The sequence below is a fragment of the Phoenix dactylifera genome, chromosome 11 (assembly GCF_009389715.1).
Source record: "Phoenix dactylifera cultivar Barhee BC4 chromosome 11, palm_55x_up_171113_PBpolish2nd_filt_p, whole genome shotgun sequence".
In the NCBI taxonomy this organism is placed as follows: Eukaryota; Viridiplantae; Streptophyta; class Magnoliopsida; order Arecales; family Arecaceae; genus Phoenix; species Phoenix dactylifera.
In genome coordinates, this window is record NC_052402.1 from 20864383 (window position 1) to 20877050 (window position 12668).

Sequence of the window (12668 nt, forward strand, 5' to 3'; positions counted from 1 at the left end):
AAGTATAGGTGCTTGTGAGTGATAAAAAGATTTCCAGTCAAGGTTTAGATGATATTTTTATCCCGAAAAAAACACGAAAAAAAGTCTTCGCCGGCTACTGTCTCTGGTCTCCACCGTCCACCACCGTTTCATATTGATAGTTTCTAGAAATCAGTTTACCTAACATTCGGAGCTTTTTTTTCAAAGTTTTAACCGTCAATACAAATACCATTTTTTTTTCCTTTCAATATGATTATATTGAAAGGTTGCAACCATGAACCACATCTTTGCAGACTTTCCATCTCATGCAATCTTGAAGCCAACTTTGACGGCTATATGGTTGCGAGCGACGGTAGGAATAGAGTGGGATTTGTGATTGAACGCCTAAATTTTAAGTTTGTAGTTGCCAGCAGAAGTTAGATTTTTGATATCTCAATTTTTAAGCAGAGTTGACGGCGATTTGGACATGTATTACCTACTGATGATAAGTTATGATGGCTGACCTCATAGCTGTTGAGGGTGGTTTAGCCATCGTGACTAGGTTGATTCAAAGTCAGAGAGGATCAATAGATGCACAACCTCTTCTACACCGTATGCGAAGGATTTCGAGAGAGCATGTATCTTTGAGCCCTAAGCATGTCTACCCAGAGGGCTACAGAGTGGGTTGCCTCTTGTACAGTCGAGTATTTTGAAAAAAAAACAAAAAAACTATTGTTGGGGTTGACCTTGGGATTATTTTATTTTCTAATTTTATTATATTTATTCATGCGACATAGGTTTGAATATGATCCATCTATTTTATGAAAAAAAAAATGTTTTACTATCATACCATCATCAGGAATCAAAGCTCCGTCCTGATCAAAATTTGACAGCTCTGATATGATGACTTCGTTCCTCTCTACGGCCCTGGCGAGTGGAGGCCACACTTTCCCCAGCCGTGCCGTTCTCTCCTAGACCTCGTCCCACCGCTAACTCCCGTTTCTTTCATTCCTTTCTCTTTTCTTTTCCCCAAGACAACCCTTAGGAGATCGCCAAAGACTCCTCTCTCTTCTTTCCTTTGCTCTCGGCAAGAAAGTTGAAGTTGAAGCTGAAGCTTTGTTGTTGGGGACTTCGCAGAGGAGACGAGGAGATGCACGACTTCTGCTTCACGATCCCGTACGGGCTCCTGATCCTGGTGGGAGGGCTCGTGGGCTACGCGCGGAGGGGAAGCACCGCCTCGCTGGCCGGCGGCGCTGGCTCCGGCCTCCTCCTCCTCCTCGCCGGCTTCGTCAGCCTTAAGGCCTTCGAGAAGCGCCGCAACTCCTCCCTCGCCCTGATCCTTGAGACAGGTGTGCAACTACTCTCAATTGATTCGTCCAGCCTTTTACAATCTCCTCGATCCATTTCCCTTCGTTTGATTTCTTTTGGCCATCGGATTCTATTGCATTTTTTTTGTTGATATCTATGCTTTAGATATATTTTTTATTTTGCTGAATTATGTTTACTTCGTATTGAGGAAGCGATCGATCAATAGATTTGTGAGCCAAATAATAGATGGTTCTCTATTTTCTTCTATCTCCTTCTTTATTCTATTCAAAATATGATAAATGGCAAGGTCTAGTGACAGTGCAATTGGTCTACGAGATTAGGACTCACTGTTTTCCTTTTTATAACACCTTTTCTCTAATATAGCAGCTTTTCGTAATAAAGAATGGATGGTATTTCTAAGGAGTCATATGCTCAAGGAGGAAATAGAAGCTATCATGTGAAGTTTAGATAGATTCATATGACTTGAAAGTTCTCGTCTGCGTGTCTAATTGAGCTATCTTAATACTATCTTATAAAGTTTTTTTTTCATTCAGAAAGGAAAGTTTAGCATATTTATGAGAGATGTTGGCTAGGTGATGTGTTTTGCAATTCAGGTGGTAGGTCACAGTTTCTGGATTAAGTTGTTTATTATAAGTAAAGCAATGACATTTTAATACATGCTACTTCTCCAGTTTACTAGCTACTTCCCAGTTCATTTTTATCTCCTCTGATAAATGATAACCGCTAAGGAGGTGATTTTATGTCTCACGGATGATTGGAGGTGGGAATTCATTTGGTCATTAAGAGTGAAGATTTTAACCCTTTCTTGATTTAATAATGCAATTTCTGTTCTCTGGCAAGCAAGGGAGGGATAGGAGACACAAGGTGTGAAATTGCAATCTAAAAGGTAGTTTAGTGGGAAGTGTTAGTGCCGGTTGCAATGGTGCAGACTTATCAATGATAATTTATGGAATACTAATTGAAGTTTTATCTAGATACAATTGACTTTTGGATAGATCTCTAGAGGGCATTTTTTTAAGAAGGGCAATATAAAAAAACTAAGAGGGTCGTGTATCACTTAAGTGGAGGCTGCTTCGTGTTTATCTTGAGTGGCATAAAAGGGTGAAAGTGATGACAAGGTCGAAAATCCCAAAACTTTGTGCGGATGCATGACCATAGTCATGACGAAATGGAGATTTCCAGCATCGAAGGCTTTATAATAGCCAGAAAACTCACATTATCACTGTACCTGAATCAATTTCTATGTGTTAACTTGAGCAATTGCTGATCCTGGATTCTAGTTAATCCCTAGTATACATATCTGAAGCCTTGGACTATGGGTGGTGCACACTTCTCTGATGGTACATAGGGTTGAATTTGGGAAGTTGGGACATGCTAAAAAATATTTCTAGCTTGGTAGAGGTAGTTTTGAGGGTGAACATGAGAAAATTCGACTTCTGAGAATATCTGAGTTGGTGTTTTTTTGGTGAATATCCAAAGTCCATGGTGATTATTAACAAAATATACTTAGGTCCGCAAACTGGATTCTTATTTGTCACTCATGATTAAGTTATCTCTGCTGTCTGAGAAGGGGTCTTGTTGTATCATGAAGTGATCACATTAATATAAAGAGGACAGTTTTAAATAGATAATGCTTTTCCCCATTTTTCATAGGCACATTGTCAATGGAAATGATTCTATATATTGATAGTTACAATATTGCATCACTTTTGACTTTGATTGTGAATCTACGAACTCTATTTGAGATTTGTTTGTTGGCTTCCTAAGTTTGCAGTAGCATAGATACTTATTATGTTGCCACTTTTGCTTTAGGATCTCTCTTCCAGCCAACAGTAGATAATTGCTCTGAAAATCTGAAAATTGTGATGCACATTGGTGCTCACTGCATATGGTATCCATGTTGAGTTGATTTTGCAATCGGAATTTTGGAACAAATGTCTTGCTAATAGAGCCAAGGTCTTCATTTTAAGCTTCAGTTAGAGCAAGTCTCCAGTATATGTGGCTCAAAATTTGACAAAGATTGTAGCTTCCTTAGGATCCATCTTTGTAACCGTAGTAGGGTCAAAGGCTTCTGTAATTTGAAAAGACTTGAAACATGTAATGATTGTCATTGTATTCTGGGTTTCTTCTTCATTCAAACTACTGAAAATGAATACCACTTTGTCAAAAGACTTGGGATACACCGAACTTGAAACTAGTGGCTGGAGATCCTGTTTACATTTGTTCAGCATCATCCCTCCAACTTCCAAAAGAGATGATGTCATGTGAACAGGACTTGGCTAACAACTGTTAGCAAAGTTGGTTGGCACCTTTCCCATAGAGGCTTGCCCTTCAGGAGGTCCGGGGTCAAATCCTTGGTATTGCTCAAAAAAAAAAAAAAAAAAAAAAACACAGCGAACATGACTTAAATCCGATGGTGGGCACCCCTCTTCTAAAGATTTGCTCTTGGGGGAGGTTCAGTATTCCAACAATGGTGGTGGCACATTACTGCCATCTCTCTCTCTCTCAAGGTGCGGTGATAGCTCTATGTAACTTTGATATTACAAAGTATTCAAATATTTTGTTTTTGTTATTCTCAGTAGCATCTGAACTAGGAATTAGATAATCTTGCTTAGTTTAAGAGTTCATTGAACAACCTTGAAAAGCAGTAACATAGCTGCCTTACTTTTCACTCTGAACTGACAAAAGCATTTCCTTCAGATATCAGAAGCATTCTTTTAATGTCAATGAGAGGACTTGATTGGAAAAAACAACAAGAAGTTATATTTTTGCTTTTCCTTTTTAATCTTATTTTAAATGCTCTGGTTGTTATAAATTTTTTTCTGTTAATTTTTGATAATTGCCTTCTTGGACTAATATTGACTGACTCATCTAATTTGTTGGTGGTACTAAATCAAGAAAAAGAACTTTATTACTTATTTTTCTTTTTTTCCCCATCTACTTACTATTTTCTCCTTTCCATTGTTTGACATTATCTTCTTGCTACTGTCTGCAACACAGTTTGTGCCCTTATATTAGCATATGTTATGGGGCAAAGATACCTTGAAACATTCAAGATAATGCCAGCTGGGGTAGTTGCTGCTCTCAGGTTTGCCCAGTTGAATATCTAGTCAATTTGCTATTGATATCCATCATATTTTGCATGTTAGTTTCTATCCTCAATTATTGGTTTTCACTAAACTGTTCCATAATCAGGTGTCTCATAGGTGCTATCCACTGGTCGGGCTCTGCTACCACTTATTTGAATAATTATATACGTATGCACACGTGCACATATTGGCTAACGGATTATATCCTCTTTTATAACACTTATGTAAGACATCGATATATGGGAAACATACATTGACATAAAAAAAAAAAAAAATCCATAGGGAATTACTGAGATTTAGCTTCTCAAGCTACGTATGCACGGGGTTTCTCTTTGAAAATTGATTATTGAATATTTCATACTTAATAGTAAAACTAGGCAGAGAATGTATGGCTGTTGACGGTATTGTCATTGTAAAGGTTGGTGTCAAATAGAAGTTTTGGAGGTGCATTTTGGTTAACTTAATAATGTAGGAGTCTTCTGTAATTAAAAATATATATGGAGAATATGGTCAAATAAAAAATAATGTCTTTTTACACAGACATGCTCCTATAAACATCAAATGGTGAAACATCTTAGGACTTTCCTAGCAACTTAAGATTTAAGTTTGGTGTTTTCTCAAGAAAACGATATGTGCTTCGTGTCAGCCTCCTCACTGTCTCAGTGTTGAGATGGTAACTTAGAAGTTACTAACTAGAATTAATGGTCTTGTTGAATCCATATAAGGAGCTGCAAAAGTTTGATGTGGAGTAAACTAGAATCTTTTTCCTTTCTCTTTTTAGTTTTCCTTCCTTGGTACGTTGGTTCTTTCTTTCTTTTTTCTTGGTTAACGGGAACCCAATAAAACAAATACTGCAGGATCTGTTGAAACATTATAGTTAATAGTTGACATTCACTGATTCAACCTATAAATCTTGTTCTAAGAAACTAATGATTCTGCAAATTTAAAACTATCCTGATATGCTACTGTGAAACTGGAACATAAATTAATGTATCCCTACTTCTTAACTTTGGGCAAGCTTACCCTTTCCTGGCATCAAACTAAATTAAACTTGACATCAAACTACAGTACTACAGAAATTGATTCATGTACCTGACACTAATGAAGAAGTCAAAATTAAGCAGAATTTTGTTTGAAATTCTTTTCCTGTGAGCTAAGAAACGGCAACCAGTTTTCACGGAGCAAGCCTACTTGTTTGTCTCCACACTTTAATTTACTGTTGGCCTTCTCCTGACAGGTGTATCTTTTGCTTCATAAACTTTTGGATAAGCATGAAAAATATAGTTTTTTTGAAGGGTTATTTGTTCTCCTTTTTTTTCTATTAGCATCATGTGATCATGCTTTATGTTTCATGTTGTGTTAATAACACAATTTGTCGCATTTATATGTCACATCCTGAACATTGTGTTCCCTTGCAGTGCACTGATGTCTGGATTCTACCTTTACAAGATTGCAACTGGTGGCAACCATATCCCATCCAAGGCAGAGTAAACTTGTCAGTTGAAATTTCAAACCAACAACGTGCTTTAGGGAAAGTAACATGTAACGTGAATCAGGTTCTTGTTTTGTAAGTTTTCTCAGTTGTATTCCTTGCTGAAGGATAGTCATATCTTAACGGCATGCATACTTTAAAAAGCATGTGCTTGGTGTTTGTCTTGAAAGAAAATGAAAGTTCACTAATGCATAGGTAGTCCCATTAGATTGTTTATATTGTCATTTTGATGATTACATTAAAATGAACATCCTCTTAAGGTGGATGCTGTTTTTCATCACGACTAAAAGAAAACAGCATGGGATAACTTTGCCATTTCTGTGCTTTATTTTGCAAAGATGTGGTCTTGGTACCATTGAAGGCAATCCTTCATTGTCTCTTGATCTCCACAACTGATGCCTCTGCTTGTGGAATGTCATCCTTATTGCAAAGGTTGCTTTCGTTGATCTTTGGATTCACTACTGCTTGGCTTCTTTTAGTGTTTTTTTCTCATGCTGATGAGAACTGCATAAATGCACTGTCAAATTGCCAGCTTTTGGTCTGCCTTTCTTTCTATGCCCATTTTTACCCTGAATCACATTTTTTATCTCTCAGTTGAGTATGGATGATCTTAAGCAGGCAATGATTTCTGAAACCAAAGCTGGCTTTCATTTCTTTTTTATTTCTTTACATTTGAACTTGGCATCCATTTCTATCTATTCAGTGAACCTTTAAGCTTTGGACTGCAGCAATTTAGAAAATCCATCTTCCAGATGGTGATCTTTCAGTATCTTATGCAATTGTGGGATATTCATTATGATTCCTTCAACTCAGCTGGGGGAAGGAGATTGGGGAAGGGAGGAGGGATTGGAGAGGCAATGAACATGTTCATAACGTCTTCCGGATATTGGAAGTCATCATAAATGGATTGTATATTTGTGATATTTCACATGTTAATGTTTTTTTAATAGTTCAGCCTTAATGCTGACTTTCAGTTATTCCTTTAACAGGCAGTTCCTGCTGATTCTTACATTCATGAACAGGATTTTTCATGATTGTCCATAGCTCAGCATCATTGGTGGTGCAGTAAATGGCTTCTGAATTGTTAGACCATCCCAAGTCTGCTTGCATTATTTTAATTTAATTTGGTGCGTCCTATGGGTTTAACAGAGCTAGCTACCTGAAATCTAAAGTCTTCACCCTTTGCACCTCACATTCTCCACCCCGCCATGCATCTCATCCTTGCGAGAGTACATATGGCGGTGTGATTCTTCTTGAGTACCATGTGGTCAGTCAAATCTTCTAGCTCAATTTTACCATGGCTTGCTAACTCTACCAGAGATAACTACTCTTAGGTGATCTAATGCTACTAAGAGAACTGGATTCATTTTATGAGAAGTCATGACAGTGTTGGTGCTGCATGCATTGTATCATTTCTTTGCAAGTTATGGATGGCAGGATTGCAAGTTTTGAACATATCCACTGCGCTAATACATATCTTAGTTTAGAATGTTTGATACCAAATTCCTAGGAACCATGTACGACTTTCTCTTTCCCTTGTTCATCCACGTCTTACTGTTACTGAGCAATCGGAATTGGCAACTTATTATCTGCTGGATAACCCATTCAGAGTTCAGGCTCTATTTGGTGAAACTAGCTTTGTTGATAGAATCCTTGATCATGACTTCATGATTTCATTGATTATACATAGCCGATGCCCCTCGGGGCTTCTCAATCTTTCTGGATAAATTTAAGGGTGTCTCTCTTGCCAGTTGGAAGGCAAACTTGGTTTCCTCGAGCTCACGGACTGGTTTGCAACTTTGTATGACCAACCTAGATTTTATCCTTGTTCTTGAGTCATCACAATGAGAAATTATACCCTAGCTCCAGTCTACCAGCTCAGCTGTAGACCAGGCCTATAGAGGCCCACCATATGGAGCTACAGAATTGAGGGTAGTATTTTCACATGCCTTGTTCTAGGCACGCCTCTTCATCTTTTTTTCCAGTTTCTTGTATTACTTATTTCTATTTTTTTAATTTACTTTGAATTTTATTGCATGCAATTATCAGCAATTTTAACATAATCTGGAAAATAGTTTCCAATAATATCATGAACGTCAGTTAGGTATTGCCACTGGTGCAACAGCCGGTTTCTGAGTTGCTGTGCCATCCTAAAGTTTTATAGTTTAATTAGATGTCTCCTGCATGACACGATTAATAGAGGGAGTGCATCTTATTGTAACCGTTGGCCCTCTGCACCTCATACTAATCACCACCCTTACTATGTCTCATTCCTGTAGAGCACACCTGGTGTACTGTTGCGATGCTGCTTCATTGCTACTTGGTTAGTCACTCTTTCCTTCATTTTTTCCATGGTTTACCCACACTATCAATGATCACAATTAAGACTACTAGGTTTATTCCATATTTAGGTTTGGTATCTGCTTGGCCGCAAGATCCAGCAGAAGATGTTGCTGGGTTTCTAGCAAGGTGGGATGCCATGATGGTGAAGGTTGTTTGTGCATCTTCTCATTTTCGAGAAGTTTTGGAATGACATGCTCGCAAATTCCAACCATATTTGCCAAGCTAATATCTTAGTTTACAATGCTTTGGATTCCAAATTCTCAGGAAGCATCTACTCTTAGTTCTACCAAATTCTTAGGTAGGGTGAGCCAACTCGGTTGATCCTTTCTTTTTTTTTCTTTTATTCTTGAGAAAAGATATCTGTTGATCATTTGTCTCATCCATCCTTTAATTTTTAGGGTCTCTCATTTCATTATCACCAAGCAGCTTTCCTTGAAGCCTTTGATTATTAGTAAGGAGGGTCTCGCTAGTCAATGGGAAGGAAAACCTGGAATACTAAAACTCACCCAACTTTAATTTTGTCCTAGCTGTGGAGGCATCTTAGCTTTCAGATAGATTGGATACCATGTCATTTTCCAGCAAATATATGATGGGACAATCTACTACTTGCTTATTATCCTCCTCTCCATCATTGCCTCTCCTCTCTTTGTCCGTGTTTAATAAAAACTAGTGCAACCACTCAGACTTGCCAAAGCCATCAACCTGCAAAACTACAAAATAGAATCTTGAGGACAAGCAAGGACATGAATAAAATGGCACCACTGAATGATTCAACCTTTAACTCTTTTAAAGCCTGGCCACATTCTTAACATCTCCACTCTTCCAATGGCTATTGTAGCCTTGCTAGTTCTCTTCCTTTCCTTGCTGCCTATCATCCATCTTCTAACCAAAGAAAGAAGCTCATCAAAAAGACTCCCTCCTGGTTCTCTAGGCCTTCCCATCATTGGCCAGAGCCTCGGCCTTCTCCGAGCCATGCGGGCCAACACCGGCGAGCAATGGCTCGAGAAAAGAATAGAAAAGTATGGGCCAATCTCGAAGCTATCACTCTTCGGGACGCCGACAATCTTTCTGACCGGTCCGGCAGCAAACAAGTTCGTATTCATGAATGAAGCATTGGTTCCCCAGCAGCCAAGTTCTATTACCAGGATACTGGGCAAGAAGTCCATAATTGAATTGGCTGGAGAGGATCACAAGCGTGTGAGAGCAGCAATAATGCAGTTCCTGAAGCCAGATGTGTTGAAGAATTACGTGGGCAAAATTGACTGGGAGGTCAGGCATCATCTCAAGGTGAATTGGATCGCCCGGCAGACCGTCATGGTATGGTTGTTATCTTGCCTGTCATAAGAAAAAATAATACTACTCACAGTCCAAAAAAAAAAAAGAAAAATATGCAAAAAGAATCTGAAAAAGAAAAGCAATTTTGATGTGTTAACATCGTTATAATTCAAGGTAATAATTCGATCATGATGCTGAATTGTTAATAGGTATGAGGGTTGCTAGTTGGGACTATTACTCACAAAAAATGGAACAAAGGAGGCGATCGCGACAATTTAGAGTCATAACGTTTGCATCACGTATACGTGCATAACCAATATTTTGCTATTATCCTTCTATATTAACTGGTATCAGCATTTCGTCATAATCTAGAAGCCTTATGGCTTAACTATATTAACAAGAAACAGTGATTTAAAAGACTAACAGTAGAGGTGAGGCGGCCAGCATGAAAACATGGCAACATGATTTGAAAAATGTAAGCCTCAAATATTCATTTCCACTAATTATAGATAACACAATGGCGATAGGAATATTCCTCATGAACTCTTCTAAATCATCAATTGCTCTCCACTAAGAGTTAAGAAGCTTAAGGTATCTAGTATAGACTAGAATCTCAAAATTTCATAGAGAACAGAAACGGGGAATAGAAGAAACGAGTCTACAATTTTCTGGAGGGCATGACAATCATTTAATGATCAATGAAATCATAAGGTAAGTTTTATGTCTTTAATCTTAAAAGGACACTAGTGAGCAAAATAAGAATCTTACGCTTCTATTTTGCCAAGTTTTATACTTCTAATATATCTTATACCTCTCTTCTTTGCCTTAAAAACTATTGTAAAGGATATGCTTCGATTCAAAAATGTAAGCCTCAGCAAGCGATTTCAAGGTGGAAGGAAGCCTGAGTCTGTTTTCTACCGCCTTGTCTTGAATCATTTTGACTCTCAAGCTAGCTTCTCCAGACAAAAGAGAGGCCACAAATGCTCACTAACTAGTTTACGAGGCCATGGGACCAATTACTTCTGGTAGAGCACAGATACAAACACGGTATTGATATCCTTGGAACTATTTGCAGGTGATGCCTTTAATGAAGTGTCTCACGTTCGACATCATATGCTCCCTTATGTTCGGGTTGAAGAGGGGTCCCATGCGAGAAGGCCTGGCGAAGGATTTTGCGGACATGCTGGCGGGAATGTGGGCGGTGCCCCTGAACCTGCCCTTCACCCACTTCAGCAGGAGCCTGAGAGCGAGCCAGCGGGCTCGAAAGGTGCTCGCCGGAATCACCCGAGAGAGAAGGTCCATGGCGGCCCAAGGCCAGGACTCCTCCGGCGAAGAAGACCTCATCACCCGTCTGCTCACCTTGGGTGGTGAAGATGGCCCCGATGGATTAACCGATGAAGAAATCGTGGACAACGCGATGCTCGTCATGGTCGCTGGTCATGACACCTCGTCCATCCTCATGACCTTTATGATCCGCCACCTCGCCAAGGATCAAGTCACCTGTGACGCCGTCGTTCATGGTAACAAATCTTTTTGCTTGTTATCTATGATTTCATATGAGTTATTTAAATGATTGCCTCATTTTTTATTTTTTAAGAATTGTTCTCCATTTTGTCACATTCTTCACCCTCCTCTCAATGCAAGGAAGCCCACAAAATGTTCATTAATTAGTGGCAACTCTGGTATATACCCGAAGGAATCGAGTTATTGATTTTTTTTATATGTGTTCTTCTCTCACTTGGAATTCTTATGCTGTGGACTGCAGAGCAGGAAGAGATAGCCAAGAGCAAGGCCCCGGGGGAGGCTCTAACATGGGATGATCTTTACAAGATGAAGTATACGTGGCGAGTTGCACTGGAGATACTAAGGATGATCCCTCCACTGTTTGGGAACTTTCGAAGAGCTCTGAGAGATGTTGAGTTTGATGGGTACCTCATACCAAAAGGGTGGCAGGTAGGGAGAGAACTTGAATAATTTTGTTACTCATTGTTACTTTTGAATGGAAGATTTTTAGCCATTCTCATCGAACTTGAAGTTTGTCCCTCTAATGCTTTAGGTGTTCTGGGCATCAAGCATAACACATATGGACACTAAGATTTTCCAAGAACCATGTAAATTTGATCCAACACGATTTGAGAACCAATCATCAATTCCACCTTACTGCTTTGTGGCATTTGGAAGCGGGCCACGAATTTGCCCCGGCAGTGAGTTTGCAAGAATAGAGACACTCGTCACAATGCACTACCTAGTTACGAGATTCAAATGGAAATTGTGCTGCAAAGACGATGTTTTTAGCAGGGATCCAATGCCATCACCTTCTCGAGGGCTTCCAATCCAGCTCGAGCAGAAGAATAATCTATGAACAACTTGTGATTGTTAAATAAATTGAGTCCTCAAAGGTTGATTTTTTTTTTTTTTGATAAAAAGAAGATGGGGAATTGTCAAGAGGAACTCAAGGTCATTTTGCAGCTAAGATGTATTTGTTTTTCTATCATGGAAAAAGAAAAAATGGTATGCTGGCCTTTTGGCTGGTCTTGCTTTTGGGGAGGATCGTAGGATCCTTTATGCTACGTGGTTTGCATCATATGTAGTTTTATGGCACTCGATGGCCGTTATTAGGAGATGGACAATATTATCAATTGCGACATGCCATGTATAGTATATGAGACCATATTATTTGATGGTTATCCATTTTCTGATAGCAGGCTATCGAGCGTTGGAGCTAACTGCATCATATGGAACCATAGCAAGGATTTTCTTTTACCTTTTGGAGTTGCCGGTGTAGGGGGACCTAACTAGTTAATATTTTCTTTTCTTTAGTCCCATGGCGATCCTTGTGCGCGCATGTATGTTTTGTTTGGAACGATAGAGGGGAATTTCTTTTATGATTAATCTAATGCTCGCAAACAAAAGCTATTATAAAGCTGAGAAAATCAAACTGGTTCATTGCACAAGAAGTTTGAAATATTCTAGTTGTACACCGTTCGAAGGGCCCACAATGTCATGCCATCTTATGCGGGGAGACATCTATTCTTGATCTATAATTCCGGCAGTGGTCCCTTTGGCTAGTGCCGGGTTTTGCACTCCCTCTTACTCTATGTGACGTTCTAATCTCTTAGATTTTCGTCAATAAGTAGGGTACTATTTCCATCCATTTTCATTAGAACAAAAGACAAGTTAAC

At 39.0% G+C, this 12668-nt stretch overlaps 3 protein-coding genes across 4 annotated transcripts; all 3 read left to right on the forward strand.

The window, feature by feature from the left end:
• The first annotated feature begins 861 nt into the window (after positions 1 to 861).
• Positions 862 to 6187, forward strand: LOC103717138 (protein FATTY ACID EXPORT 5-like). Of its 2 annotated transcripts, none has more exons than XM_039131863.1 (3): positions 862 to 1307; positions 4288 to 4375; positions 4483 to 5788. In XM_039131863.1, exons 1-3 carry the CDS (start codon positions 1109 to 1111, stop codon positions 4631 to 4633), a joined length of 438 nt encoding a protein of 145 aa, XP_038987791.1. In that variant the 5' UTR covers positions 862 to 1108; the 3' UTR covers positions 4634 to 5788. The 2 variants fall into 2 exon arrangements, with proteins under 2 accessions (XP_038987791.1, XP_008803636.1); XM_008805414.4 differs by lacking the exon at positions 4483 to 5788 and adding an exon at positions 5795 to 6187 and having other exon boundaries at positions 874 to 1307.
• Positions 6188 to 10338: 4151 nt separating this feature from the next.
• LOC120112436 (cytochrome P450 716B1-like) lies at positions 10339 to 11090 on the forward strand. The gene has a single exon (XM_039131862.1). It carries the CDS (start codon positions 10565 to 10567, stop codon positions 11057 to 11059), a length of 495 nt encoding a protein of 164 aa, XP_038987790.1. The 5' UTR covers positions 10339 to 10564; the 3' UTR covers positions 11060 to 11090.
• A 145-nt stretch (positions 11091 to 11235) lies between these two features.
• Positions 11236 to 11848, forward strand: LOC103717156 (beta-amyrin 28-monooxygenase). The gene is made up of 2 exons (XM_008805440.3): positions 11236 to 11439; positions 11543 to 11848. The coding sequence occupies exons 1-2, from the start codon at positions 11236 to 11238 to the stop codon at positions 11846 to 11848; spliced, it is 510 nt and encodes a 169-aa protein (XP_008803662.3).
• Positions 11849 to 12668: the final 820 nt, after the last annotated feature.